At 48.2% G+C, this 27127-nt stretch overlaps 1 protein-coding gene across 2 annotated transcripts in view; it reads left to right on the forward strand.

The window, feature by feature from the left end:
- The first annotated feature begins 18094 nt into the window (after positions 1-18094).
- LOC140425098 (uncharacterized) overlaps positions 18095-27127 on the forward strand; it is a 71051-nt gene continuing 62018 nt past the window's right edge. Inside the window, exons 1-2 of one of the 2 annotated variants that reach the window (XM_072508998.1) lie at positions 18095-18349; positions 18493-18582. In XM_072508998.1, the coding sequence (XP_072365099.1) occupies positions 18495-18582 (88 nt within the window). In that variant the 5' untranslated portion in view covers positions 18095-18349; positions 18493-18494. Of the gene's footprint in view, positions 18583-27127 lie in introns of both variants that reach the window. The other variant, XM_072508999.1, reaches the window with a different exon arrangement.

Here is a 27127-nt window from a genome sequence, read left to right on the forward strand (position 1 = left end):
TCTTAATCCTCCACTCGGACACAATCCCAATCATGTTAAAATTCCCCAATTTTAATCCTCTGCCTCACTCCCACTCTAATCTTGCTGCCCACAGCCTCTCACACTATTCCAATGAAGCTCAGTGTAAGATTGAGAAATAGCACTTTCAACCTTTGGATTCAACATTGAGTTCAACAAATTCAGATTAAAGCCTCTGTCCATGTTTTTTCAGAGAGCAATTGTAGGTAAATATTCTGCTATTCCCAGTTGCACCATCCTTTGTTTCTTCACTTTTCCCATTAATATCTTCTTTTGCCTTGCACCATCATCCCTTTTGACATTTAATCTCTCTGCCTTCCACCTAAGATAGACCAATCCTTTTGTTATTTCTTCTCTTCCCCCTTTCCCGTCTTTGGTGTTTGCTTAAAACCAGTGACTCCTATTTTTCCAGTTTTGATAAAACGTTATCGACCTGGGTCTTTACCTCTGCTCCTCTCTCCACAGAGACTGCCTGACCTGAATATTTCCAGCATTTTCTGTTTTTATTTAAGAGTTTAAATAGGATGGACGAGTAAAGGGATCGAGGGTACAGACTCACAAAGCGTTAAGAGTGTAACAGAGATTAATAAAGCCCAAAAGAACAGCAAAACAATGTAATTCAAGTTGAGAGGAATAGATTTGAAAAGCAGATGCATTATAAATATCAGACAGTCACTAGTAAATCCAAAAAGGAATTCCAAAACAGCTTCTTTACCCAGAGCGTGATCAGAATGAGGAACTCATTGTCATGAGGAGTGTCACGATATGCAGACATGCAGATAATGATATACAGACAGGCACAGACAGGCAGCTAATGAACATAGAGAACAGGACATGACCAATGAGCAGGCCACTCAGGGGTGGTATCTCACTATAAAAGGCACGAGGCACTCACACTCCACCTCTTTCCACTGATGAACATCTAGAGTGAGTCAGGGTGTATGTACAGTATCACACCTCCAGCACGTGGCTAAGAGCTAGTTTTCATAGAATTTACAGTGCAGAAGGAGGCCATTCGGCCCATCAAGTCTGCACCAGCTCTTGGAAAGAGCACCCTACCAAACCGCACACCTCCACCCTATCCCCATTACCCAGTAACCCCGCCCAACACTAAGGGCAATTTTGAACACTAAGAGCAATTTAGCATGGCCAATCCACCTAACCGGCACATCTTTGGACTGTGGGAGGAAACCAGAGCACCCGGAGGAAACCCACGCAGACACGGGGAGAACGTGCAGACTCCTCACAGACAGTGACCCAAGCCGGGAATCGAACCTGGGACCCTGGAGCTATGAAGCAATTGTGCTAATCACTATGCTACCGTGCTGCCCTGGTTCAGTCAGACAGAGTAACCACACTTAGGTTAGCAGAGAGTCGAATTCATAGAGAACTGTGCTAACTGTGCTACTACTGGTTCAATAAATCAGATTGAACTAACTTCAAGATCTGGAGTATCTTTCGGTTAAAGCTGCATCCAGTTGCAGCCTGTGTTATTCCAGAGTACATAACACATCATGCTACCAGGAGACTGCTTAATCTCAGTGGTTTACCTCAGTCCATTCAGTGACGACCAGCGAATGTATCCCGGCACCATGGAGAAGATTCCGGCTCCTCACCAGCTCAGGACCTCCGGCAATCTCAGTGCCAACTGGCGGACATTCAAGCAAAGGTTTCTGCTGTACATTGAAGCTCGTGGGTGCATCTGATTCAAGGAAGATCGCGCTTCTCCTCTCAACAGCGGGTGATCAAGCCTTCAAACTCTTCAACTCTTTTCACTTCACCGAAGGCCAGGACAAGACAAAGTTTCAGACCATCCTGGACAAGTTTGATAGTCACTGTGAAGTGGACACCAATGAAATCTTCGAGCGCTACATATTCAAACAGCGTCTACAAGGTAAAGATGAATCTTTCAACTCCTTCTTAACTAACCTCCGCCTGCTAGCGCTGTCCTGCAACTTTGGTGATATTGCTGACTCCATGATCAGAGACCAAATCATTTTTGGAGTTCACTCTGATCCTCTGAGAAAGCAGCTACTGAAAATCAAACATATGACCCTGCCAGTCGCGATTGAAACATGTACAGTGCATGAGCACGCCAGAAATCACTATGCCCAGTACAAATCGACTGAAAATGAGAAACTTGCCTCGCACGAGGCAGAGAGTGTGCAGGCCATCTCCCGGATGCAGCGCCTCAGCATTGATGAAAGCTGCCATTTTGCACGCTTTCCCCAGGGCCCTACGCATGCGCGATGCGAACGGGATAACGAAGCAGCCGACACCCGCACTGCGCATGTGTGACGACGCGTGGAGCGTCAGGACGCCGACGTCATGACATACTCGAACTGCGGCAACGCCCACTTAAAGAAACACTGTCCTGCAAGAGGCAGGCGATGTTTAAACTGCGGGAAGCCTGGACACTATGCAGCCTTGTGCAGGTCTGCACCTCCAGTCTGGGGCCAACGCTCCCAATTCCGACGACGGCGCATTCTGAGTGTACAACAACGATTACAGGATTCTGATCCTGGCAGCACAACGGATCCAGAGGAAGAATGCCTGGACTCCGCCTACTGTGTGGGCATCATTACCAAATGTGAATATGCCACATCCAACTCATCACAAATTCAACCTATCCTCGCTGTGGATTCTGCGGACGAATGGCGTGCGGTGATGCAGGTCAACCACTGCTCCATCCAGTTTAAGCTGGACACAGGTGCTTCTGCCAACCTCCTCTCACAGGCAGATTTCAAATGCATCAAGAAGCCCCCCAAGGTCCTTCCAGCAACCTGCAGGCTCCTGGACTACAACGGAAATGCCATCACGGCACTGGGATTCTGCCACCTACTCGTCTCCAACCAGAGCACCCATGCATGGTTACGTTTTGAAATTGTCGAGCCAGACAGGGCATCCCTACTTGGCGCGCATGCCTGCAAGCAGCTGAACCTCGTGCCTCCAATGAGCATCTTCAGGCCGGCATTGACGACATACTCGCTCAGTATCCGGATGTGTTCGACGGGATGGGCATGCAGGCATTTCGATACAAGATTCTGCTACGACCTGATGCCAAGCCAGTTGTCCACGCACCACACCGGGTCCTGGCTCCGCTGAGGGAGCGCCTGAAGGCACAGCTCAAGGATCTTCAGTAACAGGGCACCATTTCCAAGGTAACCGAAATGACTGACTGGGTCAGCTCGACGGTATGTGTTAGAAAGCCTTCGGGAGACCTACACATCTGCATTGATCCCAAGGATCTCAATAAGAATATAATCTGTGAACACTACCCCATCCCGAAGCGGGAGGAACTCACCAGTGAGATGGCACACGCACGTTTTTTCACCAAGTTAGATGCCTCACATGGATTTTGGCAAATCCAGCTGGATGAGTCCAGCAGAAGGCTCTGCACCTTCAACACACCGTTTGGCAGATACTGCTATAATCGCATGCCGTTGGCATTGTCTCGGATTGGAGATCTTCCATCGCATCATGGAGCAGATGATGGAGAGCATTGAAGGGGTTCGTGTGTACGTGGATGACATCATCATATGGTCCACGACCCCTGAAGAGCAAGTTTCCCGTCTCTGGCAGGTATTCTGCCGTGTCCATACCAATGGCCTGAAGCTGAACAGGTCTAAATGTTGCTTTGGCATGTCGACACTCAAGTTCCTAGGTGACCAGATCTCTCAGCAGGGTGTGTGCCCGAACACAGACAAGGTCAAGGCCATAGAAGCCATGAAGGTCCCTGAAGACAAGAAGGCGGTGTTGCGCTTCCTGGGCATGGTCAATTTTCTGGGCAAGTTCATCCCAAACCTGGCCTCACACACCACAGCCCTCCAAAACCTGGTGAAAAAGTCCACTGCCTTTGAGTGGAAGGCAGCACATCGGGCAGAGTGGTTGGTGCTGAAAGCCAAGCTCACCACTGCACCCGTCTTGGCATTTTCCGACCCAGACAGGGAGACGAAGACCTTGACAGATGCGAGCCAGGATGGCATCGGTGCGGTGCTGCTTCAACGCGATGACACTTCATCCTGGGCACCGGTAGCCTACGCATCGAGGGCCATGACGCCCACCAAAACAAGGTATGCGCAAATAGAGAAGGAATGCCTGGGTCTTCTCACTGGCATTCTCAAGTTTCCCGACTATGTCTACGGCCTGCCAACATTCACTGTCGAGACGGATCATAGGCCTCTGGTCCACAGTATCCACAAGGACCTGAGCGACATGACGCTTCAGTTGCAGCGCATCCTCCTCAAACTCAGAAGGTACGACTTTGACTTAGTGTACACGCCTGGCAAGGATCTCATCATCGCTGATGCATTGTCCCGCTCCATCAGACTGACAGGGCTATAGTCATAGGGGATTCAATCATAAGGGGAGTAGACAGGCGTTTCTGTGGTTGAAAATGAGACTCCCGAATGGTATGTTGCCTCCCGGGTGCATGGTTCAGGGATGTCTCAGATCGGCTGCAGGACATACTGAAGGGGGAGGGTGAACAGCCAGTTGTTGTGGTGCATATAGGCACCAACGATATAGGTAAAAAACGGGATGAGGTCCTACAATCAGAATTTAGGGAGTTAGGAGATACGTTAAAAAGTAGGACCTCAAAGGTAGTAATCTCAGGATTGCTACCAGTGCCACGAGACAGTCAGAGTAGAAATTCAAGAATAGTCAGAATGAACACGTGGCTTGAGAGATGGTGCAGGAGGGAGGGGTTCAGATTTTTGGGACATTAGAACCGGTTCTGGGGGTGGTGGGACCATTACAAATCGGATGGTCTACACCTGGGCAGGACTGGAACCAATGTCCGAAGGGGTGCTTTTGCTATCACTGTTGGGGAGGTTTTAAACTAATATGGCAGGGGGATGGGAACGAGATTAGGAAGTTAGAGCCAGGTGGTCTGAGGTGCATTTGTTTTAATGCGAGAAGTGTAGCAGGTAAGGCAGATGAACTTAGGGCTTGGATTAGTACCTGGGAATATGATGTTATTGGTATTACTGAGACTTGGTTGAGGGAAGGGCAAGATTGGCAACTAAATATACCAGGGTATAGATGCTTCAGGAGGGATAGAGAGGGAGGTAAAACGGGTGGAGGAGTTGCATTACTGGTCAGAGATGGTATCACAGCTGTGATTAAGGAGGCCACTATGGAGGATTCGAGCACTGAGGCAATATGGATAGAGCTAAGAAATAGGAAGGGTTGAGTAACATTGTTGGGACTTTACTACAGGCATCCCAAAAGTGAGCGTGAAGTAGAGGTACAAATATGTAGACAGATTATAGAAAAATGTAGGAGCAATAGGGTGGTCGTGATGGGAGATTTTAACTTCCCCAACATTGAATGGGACTCATGTAGTGTTGGAGGCGTGGATGGAGCAGAATTTGTAAAGAGCATCCAGGAGAGTTTTTTAGAGCAGTAAATAGTCCAACTCGGGAAGGGGCCATACTGGACCTGGTATTGGGGAATGATCCCGGCCAGGTGGTTGAAGTTTCAGTCAGTGATTACTTTGGGAATAGCGATCACAATTCCGTAAGTTATAGAATACTCATGGACAAAGACGAGAGTGGTCCTAAAGGAAGAGTGCTAAATTGGGGAAAGGCCAAGTATAATAAAATTCGTCAGGAGCTAGGGAATGTGGATTGGGAGCAGCTGTTTAAGGGTAAATCCACATTTGAAATGTGGGAGTCTTTTAAGGAAAGGTTGATTAGAGTGCAGGGCAGACATGAACCTGTGAAAATGAGGGATAGAAATGGCAAGATTAGGGAACCATGGATGACGGGTGGAATTGTGAGACTAGCTAAGATGAAAAAGGAAGTTTACATAAGATCTAGGCGACTTTAAACTGATGAAACTTTGGAGGAATATCGGGAAAGTAGGACAAATCTCAAACGTGCAATAAAGAGGGCTAAAAGGGGTCATGAAATATCTTTGGCTAACAGGGCTAAGGAAAATCCCAAAGCCTTTTATTCGTATATAAGGAGCAAGAGGGTAACTAGAGAAAGGATTGGCCCACTCAAAGACAAAAGAGGGAATTTATGCGTGGAGTCAGAGGAAATGGGTCAGATTCTTAATGAGTACTTTGCATTGGTATTCACCAAGGAGAGGGACATGACGGATGTTGTGGTTAGGGATAGATGTTTAAATACTCTAGGTCAAGTCGGCATAAGGAAGGGGGAAGTTTTGGGTATTCTAAAAGGCATTAAGACCATAAGACCATAAGACATAGGAGCGGAAGTAAGGCCATTCGGCCCATCGAGTCCACTCCACCATTCAATCATGGCTGATTTCAACTCCATTTACCCGCTCTCTCTCCATAGCCCTTAATTCCTCGAGAAATCAAGAATTTACAACGTCTGTCTTAAAGACACTCAACATCCCGGCCTCCACCGCCCTCTGTGGCAATGAATTCCACAGACCCACTACTCTCTGGCTGAAGAAATTTCTCCTCATCTCTGTTCTAAAGTGACTCCCTTTTATTCTAAGGCTGTGCCCCCGGGTCCTAGTCTCCCCTGCTAATGGAAACAACTTCCCTACATCCACCCTATCTAAGCCATTCATTATCTTGTAAGTTTCTATTAGATCTCCCCTCAACCACCTAAACTCCAATGAATATAATCCCAGGATCCTCAGACGTTCATCGTATGTTAGGCCTACCATTCCTGGGATCATCCGTGTGAATCTCCACTGGACCCGCTCCAGTGCCAGTATGTCCTTCCTGAGATGTGGGGCCCAAAATTGCTCACAGTATTCTAAATGGGGCCTAACTAATGCTTTATAAAGCTTCAGAAGTACATCCCTGCTTTTATATTCCAAGCCTCTTGAGATGAATGACAACATTGCATTTGCTTTCTTAATTACGGACTCAACCTGCAAGTTTACCTTTAGAGAATCATGGACTAGGACTCCCAAGTCCCTTTGCACTTCAGCATTATGAATTTTGTCACCGTTTAGAAAATAGTCCATGCTTCTATTCTTTTTTCCAAAGTGCAAGACCTCGCACTTGCCCACGTTGAATTTCATCAGCCATTTCTTGGACCACTCTCCTAAACTGTCTAAATCTTTCTGCAGCCTCCCCACCTCCTCCATACTACCTGCCCCTCCACCTATCTTTGTATCATCGGCAAACTTAGCCAGAATGCCCTCAGTCCCGTCATCTAGATCGTTAATATATAAAGAGAGCAGCTGTGGCCCCAACACTGAACCCTGCGGGACACCACTCGTCACCGGTTGCCATTCCGAAAAAGAACCTTTTATCCCAACTCTCTGCATTCTGCCTGACAGCCAGTCGTCAATCCATGTTAGTACCTTGCCTCGAATACCATGGGCCCTTATTTTACTCAGCAGTCTCCCATGAGGCACCTTATCAAAGGCCTTTTGGAAGTCAAGATAGATAACATCCATTGGCTCTCCTTGGTCTAACCTATTTGTTATCTCTTCAAAGAACTCTAACAGGTTTGTCAGGCACGACCTCCCCTTACTAAATCCATGCTGACTTGTCCTAATCCGACCCTGCACTTCCAAGAATTTAGAAATCTCATCCTTAACAATGGATTCTAGAATCTTGCCAACAACCGAGGTTAGGCTAATTGGCCTATAATTTTCCATCTTTTTCCTTGTTCCCTTCTTGAACAGGGGGGGTTACAACAGCGATTTTCCAATCCTCTGGGACTTTTCCTGACTCCAGTGACTTTTGAAAGATCATAACTAACGCCTCCACTATTTCTTCAGCTATCTCCTTTAGAACTCTAGGATGTAGCCCATCTGGGCTCGGAGATTTATCAATTTTTAGACCTCTTAGTTTCTCTAGCACTTTCTCCTTTGTGATGGCTACCATATTCAACTCTGCCCCCTGACTCTCCGGAATTGTTGGGATATTACTCATGTCTTCTACTGTGAAGACTGACGCAAAGTACTTATTCAGTTCCTCAGCTATTTCCTTGTCTCCCATCACAAAATTACCAGCGTCATTTTGGAGCGGCCCAATGTCAACTTTTGCCTCCCGTCTGTTTTTAATGTATTTAAAGAAACTTTTACTATCATTCCTAATGTTACTGGCTAGCCTACCTTCAAACGTGATCCTCTCTTTCCTTATTTCTCTCTTTGTTATCCTCTGTTTGTTTTTGTAGCCTTCCCAGTCTTCTGACTTCCCACTACTCTTTGCCACATTATAGGCTTTCTCTTTTGCTTTGATGCATTCCCTAACTTCCTTTGTCAGCCATGGCTGCCTAATCCCCCCTCTGATAACCTTTCTTTTCTTTGGGATGAACCTCTGTACTGTGTCCTCAATTACTCCCAGAAACTCCTGCCATTTCTGTTCTACTGTCTTTCCCACTAGGCTCTGCTCCCTGTCGATTTTCGTCAGTTCCTCCCTCATGCCCCTGTAGTTACCTTTATTTAACTGTAACACCTTTACATCTGATTCTACCTTCTTTCTTTCAAACTGGAGATTGAATTCGACCATATTATGATCACTGCCTCCTAAGTGCTCCCTTACTTTAAGATCTTTAATCAAGTCTGGCTCATTACATAACACTAAGTCCAGAATGGCCTGTTCCCTCGTGGGCTCCATCACAAGCTGTTCCAAAAAGCCCTCCTGTAAACATTCAATGAATTCCCTTTCCTTGGGTCCACTGGCAGCATTATTTACCCAGTCCACCTGCATATTAAAGTCCCCATGATCACTGTGACCTTGCCTTTCTGACATGCACTTTCTATTTCGTGGTGCATTTTGTGCCCGCGGTCCTGACCACTGTTTGGAGGCCTGTACATAACTCCCATTATGTTTTTTTGCCTTTGTGGTTCCTCAACTCTACCCACACAGACTCCACATCATCTGACCCTATGTCGTTTAGTGCTATTGATTTAATTTCATTCCTAATTAAAAAGGCAACCCCGCCCCCTCTGCCCACCTCTCTGTCTTTTTGATAGGTTGTGAATCCCTGGATGTTTAAATGCCAGTCCTGAACCCCCTGCAACCATGTCTCTGTGATGCCTACCACATCATACCTGCCAGTCACAATCTGGGCCACAAGCTCATCTACCTTGTTCCGTACACTGCGCGCATTTAAATATAGCACCTTTAATTCTCTATTGACCGTCCTTTTTTGTTTTCTTAGTGTGGTGGACCTTGGTTTACTGAGCCTTTCCATACACTGTGTCATATTTTGTGGGATGGGGACAATCGTAACCACTCTTGAGTTTTGTCTGTTCGTGTTTTTTTGTATTCCTAAGCAGCTACGCTCCCCGCTGATTACTTCAACTCTTGGTTCCCTGACTTTCTCTTCCCCCCCAATCTTTAGTTTAAAGTCCTATTGACCACCCTATTTACTCTTTTCGCCAGAACACTGGTCCCAGCTCGGTTCAGGTGGAGACCATCCCAACGGTATAGGTCCCCCTGTCCCAAAGCTGATGCATTAAGGTGAACAAGTCCCCAGGTCCGGATGGGATCTATCCCAGGTTACTGAGGGAAGCGAGGGACAAAATTGCTGGGGCCTTAACAGATATCTTTGCAGCATCCTTGAGCATGGGTGAAGTCCCGGAGGACTGGAGAATTGCTAATGTTGTCCCTTTGTTTAAGAAGGGTAGCAGGGATAATCCAGGGAATTATAGACCTGTGAGCTTGACGTTAGTGATTGGCAAACTGTTGGAGAAGATAATGAGAGACAGGATCTATTCACATTTGGAAGAAAATAGACTTATCCGTGATAGGCAGCATGGTTTTGTGCAGGGAAGGTCATGTCTTACAAACCTAATAGAATTCTTTGAGGACGTGACAAAGTTAATTGATGAGGGAAGGGCTGTAGATGTCATATACAGGGACTTCAGTAAGGAGTTTGATAAAGTTTCCCATGGCAAGTTGATGGAAAAAGTGAAGCCGCATGGGGTTCAGGGTGTACTAGGTAGATTGATAAAGAACTGGCTGGGCAACAGGAGACAGAGAAGGAAGTGTCTCAAAATGGAGAAAGGTGACTAGTGGTGTTCCACAGGGATCCGTGCTCGGACCACTGTTGTTTGTAATGTACATAAATGATCTGGACGAAGGTATAGGTGGTCTGATTAGCAAGTTTGCAGCTGATACTAAGATTGGTGGAGTTGCAGATAGCGAGGGGGACTGTCAGAGAATACAGCAAAATATAGATAGATTGGAGAGTTGGGCAGAGAAATGGCAGATGGAGTTCAATTCAGGCAAATGCGAGGTGATGCATTTTGGAAGATCCAATTCAAGAGCGGACTATACGGTCAATGGAAGAGTCCTGGGGAAAATTGATGTACAGAGAGATCTGGGAGTTCAGGTCCATTGTACCCTGAAGGTGGCAACGCAGGTCGATAGAGTGGTCAAGAAGGCATACAGCATGCTTTCCTTCATCGGACGGGGTATTGAGTCCAAGAGTCGGCAGGTCATGTTACAGTTGTATAGGACTTTGGTTAGGCCACATTTGGAATACTGCGTGCAGTTCTGGTCGCCACATTACCAGAAGGATGTGGATGCTTTAGAGAGGGTGCAGAGGAGGTTCTCCAGAATGTTGCCTGGTATGGAGGGTGCTAGCTATGAAGAAAGGTTGAGTAGATTAGGATTGTTTTCGTTGGAAAGACAGAGGTTGAGGGGGCACCTGATTGAGGTCTACAGAATTATGAGAGGTATGGACAGGGTAGATAGCAACAAGCTTTTTCCAAGAGTGGGGGTGTCAATTACAAGGGGTCACGATTTCAAGGTGAGAGGGGGAAAGTTTAAGGGAGATGTGTGTGGAAAGTTGTTTACGCAGAGGGTGGTGGGTGCCTGGAACATTTTGCCAGCGGAGGTGGTAGAGACGGGCACGATAGCATTATTTAAGATGCATCTAGACAGAAATATGAACGGGCGGGGAACAGAGGGAAGTAGATCCTTGGAAAATAGGCGACAGGTTTAGATAAAGGATCTGGATCGGTGCAGGCTGGGAGGGCCGAAGGGCCTGTTTTTGTGCTGTAATTTACTTTGTTCTTTGTTCTATCACATTGCCTAGTGAACTGCTGGAAATCATCCGGCAGATTGAATCACAGGTGCAGCTGTGTGCTAGCACTCTCCCTGCGTCTGATGAGAAGGTGGTTCGTATCCGCGAGGAGACAGCCAAAGACCCCCTCTTGCAGCGTGTCATGCACCACCTTGCCAATGGCTGGCAGAAAGGGCAGTGCCCTCAATTTTACAATGTAAAGGACGACCTGACGGTGATTGATGGTATCCTCCTCAAGCTGGACTGGATTGTCATTCCACTCAGTCTCCAGAGCTTGGTGCTCCGCCAAATCCATGAGGGACACCTGGGCGTCGAGAAGTGCAGGCGCAGAGCCAGGCAGGCTGTCTACTGGCCCGGTATTAGCCAGGACATCTAGAACATGGTCCTCAACTGTGCGACCTGTCAACGCTTCCAGCCAGTGCAGAGCAAGGAGACGTTCTCCCGGCATGGTATCCCACTCACTGTCATGAGTGACAATGCCCGTGCTTCAACAGCCACGAGTGCTCTATGTTTGCCAAGTCATACCATTACAAACATGTCACTTCCAGCCCTCACCATCCGCAGTTCAATGGGAAGGTTGAAAAAGGAGTGCACGTTGTGAAACAGCTCATCTGCAAGGCCGCAGATTCTGCTTCTGACATCTACCTAGCGCTGCTTGCGTACAGGGCGACCCCACTGTCCACTGGCATGTCACCGGTTCAATTCCTGATGAACAGGGACCTGCGGACGACACTGCCAGCCATACACTTGCCCAACCTGGATCACCTCCCGGTGCTGCAGAAGGTGCAGCAGCTCCAAAACCAGCAAAAACAGGGCTATGATGCTCATGCCACCGATTTGCCCGTGTTATCCCCGGCAGACACTGTCAGGATCAAGATACCGGATGGTGGCTGGTCTGCTCCAGCTGTCGTTGTTCGACAGGCTGCGCCCCACTCCTATGTTGTACATATGGCTGATGGTTCTGTTGTGCGACAAAACAAACGGGCACTGCGCAAAGTTGCCTGCCCGCAACCGCTTTCTTCTCCATTTCCGTCCATTGTTTTGCCACCTCCTGATACCTCGAACTACGAGGCTACCAGTCAGGCTTCCATCCCACCTGTCAAGGTGCCGTCGTTCCCACCACTACCTCTCCGGCGGTCGACAAGGGTCAGATGCAAGCCCCAGAGACTGGACTTATGAACATTTGTTTTGTTTGATATGTTCTGTTTTCTCACATTAGACAGCTGTCTTCACATGTAAATACGTTCACATATGCCACCGCTTGTAAGTATGTTAATATATGCCACCACATGTAAGTACGTTCCCATGTGCCAACAAAACATTTTTTAAAAAGGGAGGATGTCATGATATGCAGACATGCAGATAATAATATACAGACAGGCACAGACAGGCAGCTGATGAACACAGAGAACAGGACATGACCAATGAGCAGGCAGGACACTCAGGGGTATTATCTCACGATAAAAGGCACGAGGCACTCACCCTCTGCCTCTTTCCACTGATGAACATCTACAGAGTGAGTCAGGGTGTATGTACAGTATCACACCTCCAGCATGTGGCTAAGAGCTAGTCTGGTTCAGTCAGACAGAGTAACCACACTTAGGTTAGCAGAGAGTCGAACTCATAGGGAACTGTGCTACTGGTTCAATAAATCAGATTGAACTAACTTCAAGGTCTGGAGTATCTTTTGGTTAAAGCTGCATTCAGTTGCAGTCTGTGTTATCCCAGAGTACATAACACATCAAGGAGTAATTTGGGTGAATAACACAAATACATTTAAGGGGAAGCTTGTCAAGCTTGTGCACATTGAAATTAGCCGGTACGATGTTGTGGGCATCACAGAGACATGGCTGCAAGGGGATCAGGGCTGGGATCTAAATATACAAGGATATGTGTCCTATCGAAAGGACAGGCAGATGGGCAAAGGAGGCGGGGTTGCATTGTCAGTAAGGAATGAAGTTAAACTGATAGCAAGGAGCGATATAGAATCAGAATCTCTGTGGGTAGAGTTGAGGAATCGCAAAGGTAAAAAGACCCTGATGGGAGATATGTACAGGCCCCCTAGCAGTAGTCAGGATGTGGGGCAGAAAATAAATCAGGAGATAGAGAAAGCATGTAAAAAGGCAATATCACAATAATCATGGGTGACTTCAATAGTCATGGATAGAGGATTGGCTGACTGGCAGAAGGCAGAGAGTGGGGATAAAGGGGTCTTTTTCAGGATGGCAGCCGGTGACTAGTGGTGTGCTTCAGGGATATGTGCTGGGACCACAACTTTTCACAATATACATTAATGATCTGGAAGAAGGAACTGAAGGCACTGTTGCTAAGTTTGCAGATGATACAAAGATCTGTAGAGGGACAAGTAGTATTGAGGAAGCAAGAGGGCTGCAGAAGGATTTGGACAAGCTAGGAGAGTGGGCAATGAAGTGGCAAATGAAATAGAATGTGGAAAAGTGTGAGGTTATGCACTTTGGAAGAAGGAATTTAGGCATAGACTATTTTCTAAATGGCAAAATGCTTAGGAAATTAGAAGCACAAAGGGACTTGGGAGTCCTTGTTCATGATTCTCCTAAGGTTAACGTGCAAGTTCAGTCGGCAATTAAGAAGGCAAATGCAATGTTAGCATTCATGTCAAGAGGGCTAGAATACAAGACCAGGGATGTATTTCTGAGGCTGTACAAGGCTCTGGTCAGACCCCATTTGGAATATTGTGAGCAGTTTTGGGCCCTGTATCTAAGAAAGGATGTGGTGGCCTTGGAAAGGGTCCAGAGGGTGGTGAATCTGTGAACTCTTTGCCGCAGAAGGTTGAGGAGGCCAAATCACTGAGTGATTTAGACAGTGATAGATAGGTTCTTGATTAATAAGGGGAGCAGGGGTTATGGGGAGAAGGCTGGAGAATGGGGATGAGAAAATATCAGCCATGATTGAATGGCGGAGCAGACTCGATGGGCCGAGTGGCCTAATTCTGCTCCTATGTCTTATGGTCTAGGTATCATAGAATCATAGAATCCTTACAGTGCAGAAGGAGGTCATTCGGCCCATCAAGCCTGCACAGTCACTGCAAAAGAGCTCCCTACATAGGCCCACTCCCTCACCCTATCCCTGTAACTCCACATAACCTGTACATATTTAGACACTCAGCGTCAATTTAGCATGGCCAATCCACCTAACCTGCATATCTTTGGACTGTGGGAGAAAGGGGTAGAAAAATATTTTGCTGGAGCTAGATAAAGCAGGGTGGGAGAAGGTACTTGGGGAGCATAAAAACTGACATGGGGATCACGTGATGATGTGAGCGTGGGAGTGGCTGCATTTTCACGAGCGCTGGCTCTGCTCATCTTTCAATCTTTATTTTTATCCTCGTTTTTAGCCCACCTCCACACAGCTGAGATCCTGTTGCATGGCCTGTCTTCCATCCGGAGGGGTGTAGACGAGAATGAGGGGCCCTGCTGAGCCTGGTGTCTCCAGTGAGATGATGAAGAGGCTCTCAGTCGAGTTTGAGAACTGGCTGCCTCGGGCAGCATGGTGGTGCAGTGGTTAGCACTGCTGCCTCACGGCGCCGAGGTCCCAGGTTCGATCCTGGCCCCGGGTCGCTGTCTGTGTGGAGTTTGCACATTCTCCCCCTGTTTGTGGGGGTCTCACCCCCACAAACCAAAGATGTGCAGGGTAGGTGGATTGGCCACACTAAATTGCCCCTTAATTGGAAAAAATGAATTGGGTACTCTAAATGTATTAAAAAAAAAGAACTGGCTGCCATGTTTCGGAAACCTTGATCTGGTGGACGGGTAGCTCAAATTCGATGGAGCACATTTGATCCTGTCTTTGAAGCCAGGGATTGGCGTGGCTTTCTGAGTTGTCCTGTTGCTGATGTTGGCTGAGATGGGTGGGGACTAGCTGAGTCGGCCGGGCCAACCCCCCCTGCAGGAGCCTTGGTTGTTGACCACCTGGGCCTGGTCGAGTCGGCAGGCTGGAAGTAATGAAGCTCATGTTCCAATCATTGAAATCTTTAGAAGATCCTGAAGGATGCTCCGTTATAGATCCAGCTTTATCCTTAATATCTACTTTCTTTGTGTGCCAGAGGAGTGATGTTTATTCTGATGACTGCCTCACTCCTTAGTTGTGATCCTGGACTCTATTCGCTGACATTCATGATGTTGTCTGTTAATGTTGTAATTTTACCTGCTCGCGACTTACTTGGGGGGTGATGTCCTGCACCCTTAATTATCCGAATTTTTTTTTCTCTTTTTTAATAAATTTAGAGTACATAATTCCTTTGTTCCCAATGAAGGGGAAATTTAGCGTGGCCAATCCACCTAACCTGCATATGGAATCATAGAATTTACAGTGCAGAAGGGGGCCATATAGCCCATTGAGTCTGCACCAGCCCTTTGAAAAAGCACCCTAATTAAGACCATGCCTCCACCCTATCCCCATAAACCCAACTTACCTTTTTGGACACTAAGGGCAATTTATCATGGCCAATCCACCTAAGCTGCACATCTTTGAACAGTGGGAGGAAACCGGAGCACCCGGAGGAAACCCACGCAGACACAGGGAGAACGTGCAGACTATGCACAGTGACCCAAGCGGGAATCAAACCTGGGACCCTAGAGCTGTGAAGCGGCAGTGCTACCCACACTGCTACCATGCCCCTTAATCATCCTAAATTAATATCATGTTGTCATGTTAAGCTGAATATTGCTTGTGGGATTTGTGCGCAGTTTCTTTATCCTTTTGTATCCTTGGGGGGGTGGGGGGAAGAGCTGGAGCGAGTGTGAGGGGTGGTGGATGTGGGGGTAAGGTTAGTTTTATGTTCGCTATGTTCGAGGAAGGTCTCCCAGAGTCATATCTGATCTGAAGTTATTCTTCAGGCCCAGGCGGACTGTGTTTCATCCTGTTGAAGATGAGGGTTTCTCAAGCTCCTCTTTTTGGGGGGGGGGGGTCAGTCATTTACCCTGAATTGGGTCTACCTCTTTGACAGTTCTTCCGCCATCAGACGTTTAGTGAACGAGGCCGTCTTTAATATCCGCTATTTTTGATGGTAGGTGGTGTGTCTGGTGGGGTGGTCCCTCTTGGTAGGGTTCCTTTAGGTGCTGTGTTTCACTCGAGACCGAACGGGCCTAGCTTTTGAGGGCTCTTGGATAGAGGGGGGGGATCATGGATCAAGGTAGTCCAAGGGGCCAGTTCTTCAATGTCTTTATTCTTTTTTTTTTTTACAGAATTTACAGTGCAGAAGGAGGCCATTCGGCCCATCGAGTCCGCACCGGCTCTTGGAAAGAGCACCCTACCCAAGGTCAACACCTCCACCCCATCCCCATAACCCAGTAACCCCACTAAGGGCAATTTTGTACACTAAGGGCAATTTATCATGGCCAATCCACCTAACCTGCACATCTTTGGACTGTGGGAGGAAACCGGAGCACCCGGAGGAAACCCACGCACACACGGGGAGGATGTGCAGACTCCGCACAGACAGTGACCCAAGCCGGAATCGAACCTGGGATCCTGGAGCTGTGAAGCAATTGTGCTATCCACAAGGCTACCGTGCTGCTCCTATGGCGGGCTGGGTTAGGCTGGGCCCGGTGTGGATGTCATTATCTTGTTGCTCCTCGGGCGATGATACCTCCTTTTGGTGTGCTATGTGGGGGGTCCCGAGATGGCTGATCCACATTCAGAGAGATGTTGAATTGGGGTAGGTTGGAGGGTAGGGCCCTGTTGGATTCAACAATTATAGAGGGGGTCCTTTAAAATATTTGCTAAAATGTACTGGAAAATAAAATGATTCTTGAAAATTATTGAATTTGTAGAAATATGATTGTTATAAAATTGGCTAAACATTTGAATCCTGACCATAACTGTCTCAAATGTTGCAAAAGATGTACTGTAAGAAAGCGATATGAGGGTACATTCAACAAATTTGAAACAATCTCTTAACTGAGACCAGGCGTGACGTAAGGAGTTTGAACATGGGACAAGAGCTGTGGATTTGGAGTAATTGATTAATGTCTAATTAACAAATCACCTGTTCAACAAAAGGCCAGGGCCCCAGGGGAGTTTGTTACACCCAGTGGTCACCTTCAGAAGCAGAAGGTCCATCTGGGACCAGGCCACGTCCCTCTGGGAATGGCTCAGGTCAGCCAGCGATAGGCCAATGCTCTCGACGCCCGCAGCCATAAGCCGTTGTGACTGGGCCGTGCTCTGGAGAGCCGCTGCAATGTCCATGTAGCCCTGGTACATGGCTGCCTGTGACATGGCCGCCCTGTCCTGTGCCTCAGCCATTGCCCCCACAGGCCTTGGACATCCTGACCCATGGCTGATACATTTGCACCCAAGACCTCCATCAGGGACACCGGCTGTGCGTGCGGTGTTGGCCTGGGTGGCACACACTGTCGGCACCGCCTCCTGCTCCTACAGGCGATTGGACTCTTCCAACTGATTTCGCCAATGGGAGTGGGCCGGTTAGATCGCAAACGGACTGTGCCCGGCACGGTTCTCGATTTTGGCCTCTCCCGCGATCTAACCGCCTCGTCGCACTCTCACCTAAGTGACACACCGCCATTAAATCACGCCCTTTACATCAATAATTACTAAAGTGTAAATGATGGCATTTGGGATAAATTCTACCATTCAACTCTAACTTTTTACTTTCAAAGATTGGGTCCATCTTTCTTTCATCTTCACTTCTGGCAGAATCCATAGGGGAATTAAAAAGGCCAGTGGACCAAGGCTATGTCCCAACAATTGCCCCAATAAGTGCTGCGTTCAACGCCAATTGAAGATTGAGAGAAAACCATTGCGGTGACATGTACTGCTATCACCTTTGAAATATTGCTTCAGGACCTTTAGTGAGGCATTAAAAAATGAGTTAGCAACCTGTGAAACAAAACCCAATTAAGAACACACAAAGGAAGGGGGAATGGATTTGGCTGCTGGAACCTTGCTCCATTTTTAGATTAGTGTTGGAAGGGATTGCCTCTAGGGTTAGAGTTTACAGGAAGTTGCAACATGGACCATGTCCATAGTTTCTCTGTCATTTTTTTAAACAAGCAAGTACAATTCATAAAGAATTCGCTTAATTTCTTCTGCTTAAAAAAAACCAGACTTTATTATTATGGGCTGGAATAGTTTTCCATCCTCCTGCTCTCTGTGTCATGCTTGAGTGTGTCCAACGAATGAGTGTCAGTTCAAGTTGAGGGCTGTTTCCTGCTCTCCGAATCCAGCTCATTAAATCCTGAGTTGATGTCAGGAGGATGATCCTGCACGGGGGCCGGGACTTCTTCAATCTGCCTCTACCTTCCTTCACTTTAGCACCATTGTGATCGTCTCTCCGGGCGTGTACCGTGCTCACAGTGAGTATTCAGGCCAGTGTTATTTCTGCAATCTACCGTTGTTGCTTCATATTTCTTAAAGAAAGAGCGTCGATACACAGATATTTAAAAACATATTTCTTACGTTGTACCCGGTCACTGATCCAACTGTTTTCCTCCACTAGAAATGTTCTTATTCCTGGCCGTGTTAGTGCTGCCCTTCCTCCTTGGCTGTGTTTCTGCTCAGGGGCTGGATTGTGTTTTCTATCTCAGCAGTAAGTACTTTTACCCCACGCCCGTTTTCGCGATTAACGATGGCTCCTCAGATGGATTATTTCAAATCTACATTCCGCCCCCCCCCCCACCCCCCTCAATTTACATGTGGATACATTTGTGTCTAGATTGTTGTTGCCACTATAGGCACCAATTGATTCTAAAAGAATGCAAGTACGAAAATTTACGATTAAAAGACTTTAAATAGTTTTTAAATTTAAAAAAAAAAGAAACTTGAAAGTGACGGGTCGCAGTAAACTGGTCCTGGTTGTACAGTTTACTCCAGTATTACTGATTTTAATGGGGTTTGACAATTCTGAATTGGTTTTTCCCTCTGGCATATCAAAAAACCCTTGACATTTTTAAACAGTCCCTTTGATTGTAATGAGTGAGGAGTTCGGTGTTAGATGAAAAAGTAATCTCCTTGGAAAAGGAATAGTAATTTCCTGTAAAGGAATTAAATACTCTTGGCAAATCCCACCTTGCCTTGATATTCAGTTACGTCTTGCGTTATTTCAGCCTAACTCTTATTGAAGGCATTAAAATATCTAAAATAAAAATCATACACCAAACATCACACTTTGTTAGAGATGCATAACTAAGAACTGAGAATTAGATTTCCAGTTTGTAGGTACAGTTACTATAACCACTTGGTTTGGTCTGTTTGACACAGTTGTCAGAGGCACAAGGCAGGTTAGCAGCTAACACTACAATTGCAATCTAGGACTGAGACTACCAATAATCAGCATTAGCAGTTCACATTTATTTAATCCCATTAATGTAGAAAAAGTCCCAATTCGCTGCTTCATGGAAGCATAATCAGACATCATTGGAAATGAGCTTGGATATTTTTAAAAATCTGTATTCATTGCAAAAGATTAGCCTCGGAGTTCTCTTGCCTGAAAACCTGGTTTAGTGGCTCCTCTAATGGATTTCTACTCTGTATTTCACTTTCCACCACCAAGGGTGCAGCTATAATCACTTTTATGTTGATGTATAGGTGTTGGGGTTAATCTTGCTGCCCCTCTCATTCCTTATCAGTGATACAAGGTAAAACTGCAGAAGCTGCTCCAGACAGTAAGTTGTAATATAACACTGCAATGCAGCAATGTAAGAATCTATCCCATAATATTTACCTTCAGTGTATTGTCAGGGTCCATCCAATATGTTGAGCTTTCCTGCATGTAAGTCTGCAGGAAACGGCAAAGAAATGCACCCACACTTCATCTAGTTTCCTCCTTTTGTTTCTTTTTAACAAAGCAAACATATGTCATAATTTAGTTTCCCAATGCTGGGACGGTTTTAGCTTCTTAAACTGACTATCCAAGTACTCCATGTCAAACCAGTCCAGCCGTTTAAACAGGATGGAGCAATAGGTGTGATGCACGATCAATTGCACAAAGACTAAAGTTGGGTACAACTGTGGCTTTATTACAGTCAGATGCGTGGCCTCCTGCTGCAGCTGGCGAAATGGCAGGGCACTGGAGGTCATGCATATTTATACAGTTCTCCGTGGGCGGGGCCAGCCGGCAGGAGCTACCGGCGAACCTGTAGTGCAGGTCCTACCTTACATCTCCAATTACAGTGGTTCACCACATTCACCCCCTGTTAAAAATGAGTCCGGCGGGGGTGACGTGAAACTATATACAACTAGTGCAATTATGTACAGAGGTAGGGAAAGAAAAGTCCATGTTGACAGTCCGGAGTCCGTCAAAGGTTCAGCCGGTCCGGTGCATTGGTGCTTCGTTGGGAGCAGCGTAACGGTGGCGGCGAAGTCGGTGCTGGCGGTGGTGGAGGTGGCACCGATGGCGGTGCTGATACTGGCCAGTCATCGGGGAACTCCGGGAGCATGCAGAAGTCCTCTTTGTTCACTTGTGCGGAAAAGGGGAGGGGGGGGTGGTCTGGTGGGGTCAATATTGGCGGCGCGGTGGGAGGTGGGGGGGCGCATTGATGGTGGGGGGGGGGGGGGGGGGGTGTTGGGGTGGAACCTGACGGTGCCAGGTCCCTGAGTGAGACAGTATATTGGCGGCCATCGGGGAACTCAACATAGGCATATTGAGGGTTGGCTTGGAGCAGGTGAACCCTGTCCACCAAGGGGACCGCCTTGTGGAGTCGGACGTGCCTACTGAGAAGGACCGGTCCTGGAGCAGCGAGCCAAGTCGGGAGCGACACCCCGGATGTGGACTTCCTGGTGAAGGTAAAAACACGTTCATGGGGTGTGTTATTAGTGGTGGTGCACAATAGTGACCGGATGGAGTGTAGAGCGTCAGGGAGGACCTCCTGCCAACGCGAGGCTGGGTGGTTCCTGGACCGTAGGGCCAGCTGGATGGCCCTCCAAACCGTCCCATTCTCCCGTTCTACTTGCCCGTTTCCCCGGGGGTTGTAGCTGGTCGTCCTGCTGGAGGCTATACCCCTGCTGAGCAGGAACTGACGCAGCTCATCGCTCATGAATGAGGATCCCCTGTCACTGTGGATGTAGGCGGGGAAACCGAACAGAGCGAAGATGGCGCTGAGGGCCTTGATGTCGGTGGCAGACGTCATATCGGGGCATGGGATGGCGAAGGGGAATCTGGAGTACTCATCGACCACACTGAGAATGTACGTGTTACGATCGGTGGAGGGGAGGAAAGCCTTCACCAGATGCGCACAGTCCGGCTGGTAGAAGTGCGACTTACACTCCGCACAGACCTGGCAGTCCCTGGTGACTGTCCTTACTTCCTCGACGGAGTAGGACAGATTGCGAGCTTTGAGCAGATGGTACAATGGAGTGACCCCCGGGTGACAAAGGCTGTCGTGTAGGGCCCGGAGTTGGTCCACTTGTGCGCTGGCACATGTATCTCGGGAGAGGGCGTCTGGGGGCTCGTTGAATTTACTGGGGCGATACAAGATCTCGTAATTATAGGTGGAGAGCTCGATTCACCACCGCAAGATTTTATCATTTTTGATCTTGCCCCGCTGTGTGTTATTAAACATGAAGGCTACCGACCGTTGGTCCGTAAGGAGAGTGAATCTCTTACCGTCCAAGTAATGCCTCCAATGCTGCACAGCTTCAACGATAGCTTGGGCCTCCTTTTCGACGGATGAATGTCGAAGTTTCGGGGCATGAAGGGTGCGGGAAAAGAATGCCACGGGTCTGCCTGCTTGGTTTAGAGTGGCGGCAAGGGCGACGTCTGAAGCTTTCTACTTGGAAAGGCAGTGACTCGTCCACTGCGCGCATCCTGGCCTTGGCGATGTCTGCTCTGATGCGAAAGCATGTTGTGCCTCGGCCGCAAGGGGAAATTGGGTGGACTGAATGAGTGGGCAGGCCTTGTCCGCATAGTTTGGGACCCACTGAGCATAGTAGGAAAAGAACCCCAGAAAGCGTTTGAGGGCCTTGGGGCAGTGGGGGAGGGGAAGTTCCACGAGGGGGCGCATGTGGTCGGGGTCGGGCCCGAGAAGTCCATTTTGGACTACATAGCCGAGAATGGCTAATCGGGTCATGCTGAACACACACTTCTCTTTGTTGTAGGTCAGGTTGAGAAGAGTGGCAGTGCGGAGGAATTTATCGAGGTTGGCATCATGGTCCTGCTGGTCATGGCCGCAGATGGTGACATTATCTAAGTACGGAAAGGTGGCCCACAAACCGTTCTGGTCGGCCATTTGGTCCATCTCTCTTTGGAAGACCGAGACCCCATTTGTGACGCCGAAAGGGACCCTAAGGAAGTGGTAGAGGCAACCGTCCGCCTCGAAGGCAGTGTATGGCCGGTCCGACTTCCGGATGGGTGCTGGTGGTAGGCGGATTTCAGGTCAATTGTTGAGAAGACCCGGTACTGCGCAATCTGATTGACCATATCAGATATGCGTGGGAGGGGGTACGAGTCAATCTGCGTATACCGATTGATGTAGTCCACGACCATCCTGTGTTTCTCCAGTTTTAACCACTACCACTTGGGCTCTCCAGGGGCTGTTGCTGGCCTCGATAATACCCTCCTTAAGCAGCCACTGGACTTCGGACCTGATGAAGGTCTTGTCCTGGGTGCTGTACCGTCTGCTCCTAGTGGCAACGGGCTTGCAATCCGCAGTTAGATTGGCAAAAAGGGAGGGGGGATCGACCTTGAGGGTCTCGAGGCCGCAAACGGTAAGGGGGGGTAAGGGCCGCCGAATTTGAGGGTGAGGCTCTAGAGGTTGCACTGGAAGTCCAGGCCCAACAGGAGTGCAGCACAGAGATTAGGAAGGACATAGAGGCGGAAGTTACTAAATTCTACACCCTGGACCGTGAGGGTGACTGTACAATCCATCGGATCGGGACGGAGTGGGATCCGGAGGCTAGGGAGATCCTTTGATTGGCAGGGTGGACCGCGAGGGAGCAGCGCCTTACCGTATCTGGGTGAACGAAGCTTTCGGTGCTCCCGGAGTCCAGCAGGCACGAGGTCGCGTGGCCGTTGATTTTAACCGTCGTCGACGCGGTGGCCAGGTTGTGCGGGCCAGATTGGTCCAGCGTCATCGAAGTGAGCTGCAGGTAGCCATCGGATGCTTCAGGTGGCAAGCGTGTGCGGTTCCGATATCGGGATGTCTAGAGACCCTGTGGGGGACAAGATGGCGGCGCCCATGGTGCGCACATTGCGGGGTTGGGACAAGGTGGCGGTGCCCATGGCCGAAGGGGGACAAGATGGCAGCGCCCATTGGTCGCACATGGACCCGGGAGGGGAGGATGGCGTCTTGGATCAACGGGACCACGCTGGAGCTCAGTCTGGAGTACAGGACGTTTATCTTCTGAGCCTCCATTGGCTCGGGGTCCGCAGCCTTGATGTAGGCCTCAAAACATGTTAGCCAGTGAGTAAAGTCTTTTCTGGCGTCGGGCGAGTGCGGATCCAGCTGCAGGCGATCGGGCTTAATTCTGATATCCATACTGTGGAAAATCTGACTGTAATAATTTGATGCACGATCAATTGCACAAAGACTAAAGTTGGGTACAACTGTGGCTTTATTACAGTCAGATGCGTGGCCTCCTGCTGCAGCTGGCAAAATGGCAGGGCACTGGAGGTCATGCATATTTATACAGTTCTCCGTGGGCGGAGCCAGCCGGCAGGAGCTACCGGCAAACCTGTAGTGCAGGTCCTACCTTACATCTCCTATTACAGTGGTTCACCACAAGGTGTCTATGAAATGGAAGGATTATTGACTGTGGGAATCCTTTGTGCTGGGGGTTCCCAGTGAGTTCAGCATTGGTGGGCCGTATGGTTTCAGAGACTGGGGTTTGTTGAATTGTAACTGTATGAACCTATTGCAAGCATATGTAACAACTGAGTGAGTGGCTGCAGGGACCCTGGTCAAATCAGGCTCCTCCTGCTATCCCTGTTCCTCCTGTTGCTCCTACTCCTCCTCCTCCTCCTCTGAGGATGCAGTCTTTTCTCCCCTCCAGCTCCAACTCTCTCTGCTTCACACTGTTGTACAAGGTACAGTAAACCACTATAATTCAGGACAGCCTTGCTGAAGAGTGCTCCAGATCCATCCTGGCACCTGAGTCACATCTTCAGCTACCCCATGGTTTCCTCAATTGCTGCTTTTATGCTCATGTTACTCCTCTGTGCAGCTTTTCTCCTCATTGGCTGTGGGGGTTTTCATAGATGCCATCAGCCACGTTCATAAAGGGCAGCCCTTGTTTCCAAGGAGTCATCTGTTCATTGAAAGTGTGGAGATCTGTAGGAGACCTAACTGGACCTGAAAGAAAGAATCATAGCAGCTTCCAAGATATCTTGCACAGAAATGCATGAATACACACATGAGCTGAACATTGATGGAGTGAAATCCCTTTTGATTGAGGAATAATCTTGGATGATCTGAAGGCACCATGAATGCCACATGTTTGCAATCTATGAAACCCTCAACTTGTGGAAATTCAGCCATTGCTGCCAATCCAAATGCCCTTGCATCCTGACCGGCATCATCAGTTGCAAAGGGGCTCGGACATTGGGGTGGAGGCTGTGCCAGTCAGGTCAGGGGGGATAATGGGGGTTTTCTCGAGTCTGGGGGTCCAACTGGCTCAGGCGGCATGTGGCTACCCAGGTTTGGGTCAGTGGGAGGGGACCCAGCCAGGTCAGGTTGGGTTGGGGGGAGGGTGTGTTGGGTTAGGGGGGTGGTCTAGCTGGTGTTGGAGGGGTGTGTCAGGTTGGGTTGAAGGGCAGGGGGCTCCTGCAGGTTTGGGATAGGGGGTCAGGGTGGGTTGGGGGGGGGGGGCGGGTGTTGGATCAGTCAAGGGGAGGGGGAGAAATCTGACCAGGTTGGGGGTTTGGGGTGGGGAGATTGCTTGGTTGGGGATGTTGGAATCCTTTGTGGGATTAGGTGTGTGGTGGAAGTCCCGTGCGGGTTGCAACAAGGCCGATAAATCTCACGAGAGGCCTCTTGCGAGATTTACGATGCTCATTACGTTCGATCTCGCGAGGTGTCGCGATCTGGATCTTGCCCTCAATGGGCGTGATCCAGATTTGCAGATTCAAGTAAGTAGTTAGCCTCACTTGAATATGTCTGTGCTGGAGTTACCCAATGCGTGGGTCCTAACGGTCTCGCTTTGGAGACCTCAAGCGGATGCTGTTCAGCACTGATTTTAACAAATGTGGACCAGCGTACCGGCACTTGGGGGGCGGGGGTCTCCCTGGTGATCGGGGGCCCCTGGGTGGTCTGACTCTGGGCAGGGTGCCACCCTGGCAGTGCCTGGGTGTGTGGGTGGTATTGCCAGGGTGGCAGGGACACTGCCAGGGTACCAGGTTGGCAGTGCCAAGGTTCGCAGGCATCTTGCCCATGCAGGGGGTCAGGCTACGGGGTGCCCTGCCCTTGTGAGGTGGAGTATGGGGGGCTCGAGGACTCCCTAATTGGTAAGCTGGGGTGTTGGGGGGGTTCAGAGATCAGGACGCCATTTAAAAATAGCACCCTGATCTCTTCCTGTACTGGCGAGCTGAGCTCGTTAGTGCAGGAGATGAGTGGGACCTTCTTCGCAGAGGCCCCAAAATGAAGCAGGGTCCTGTTTTATAGCAGGGTCGTTCTCAGTGCTGCATGTGCCGGGATACACCCCACTAAACTCTGTTTCATTTCCATTAAATATAGTCCGTTATATATTGTGTGACGTTGACCTCTAATTTTATTTTATTTCATGATCTTTTTACTTGAATATTTTCTTTTTAATATCGTAGCTGTTACTATGTAGTTCAAAAATTCCAATCATAATATGATTATTTAAAAATAAAACTCTTTGATGTTTGCAGAAAAGCAGGCACTAAAATCAAGATTATAACTGTTGTGCTTCCTTCGTCTATAATGGAATCGTAATTTCCCAGATTCTACTTTGTAATTAGAGTTGGACAGAAACTACTGTAAATAGATTCAATCTAATGAAAGATTTGTGTATTTTTAGAGTTTTGGAAATCACGGTGATTACAACTAAATTAAAGAAAACAAGAAGCCATTAATACATTCTCTAATGCTAAACAAATCTTTACCTAAGAATTATTATACTACCATTTGTGAGAATATCATTTTAGCATTTTGTTTAATCAATTTATCAAATTATTAATTAACAAGTAACTTATTAGACAATGCAATTATTATTTTCAAACCTGTATATGCATTACTCCTATAAGTGTGTGTCAGACTTTGATCAGAATTTACTAAGGCCTTTGGAGATGGAGGGGCTGGGAAAATGGCCATGGATGTTGTTGGGGGATGGGGTGTACCTGCCCAACAACTTACTGCCGCCATGCCATATTGCCAGCAGTCGAAAAGTTGAGTAACTCAATTGAGCCACTTCAGTGGTCAATTAGGGACCACTTTCTGCCTCTGTGGACATTTTGCCCATGTGAGTGGGCCTGCTGTTGTGTGGGGAGACCATCCAGTGAAACCAGGTGACCTGTGGGTTAGGGCGGTGCCTCCTTCATGGACACTCCAGTGGCAGTGCCCACCTCCATGTCTAACTCTTTCATTAGCACAGGACCTACCACACCCCCATCCTCTTTTTCCAATGCTGCCTGCTGGTCCTGTTACCTCCCAACAATGCTTACTCCTCTTCGAGGGCACTTGGGCATTGAAATATCCACTCCCTGCAGCTGCAGCCTCAGCAATGGCCTCAAGATGGTGCTGCAGAACTGCTAGCTTTCTGATTGGGCCAGTGGTTATTGGGTACAGGCTGCCATCCTTAATTGGATGGTGGGCCCAGCAGTGGGCTCTTAATTGGTTACCATTGGCAAAGTGCTTTCCTGGGTCCCATTGTGGGACCAAAGCTGGATTGCTCCCTGCTTTCATCCTCAGTGATGGACTCCTGCCTTTCAGCAAAATCCAACCCTTTGAGTGAACTTGCCTATTGTGAAATTTATGTATGGTTGATGTGATAACAGCAGAAGTATGACGAGAATACTCAGGTCTCATCTGAACACTGAACACCCTGACATCCCATGAGGTATTAATGTACTCATTCTATTTTTGAAAAGCAAGGCAGGTCCATAGGGAATTAAACACTAAAAAATGTTACCATTGTGTAACATAAATTGAATACCTTATGCTAAACACTGCCATCTCACA

This window comes from Scyliorhinus torazame, chromosome 6 (assembly GCF_047496885.1).
Source record: "Scyliorhinus torazame isolate Kashiwa2021f chromosome 6, sScyTor2.1, whole genome shotgun sequence".
NCBI lineage: Eukaryota > Metazoa > Chordata > Chondrichthyes > Carcharhiniformes > Scyliorhinidae > Scyliorhinus > Scyliorhinus torazame.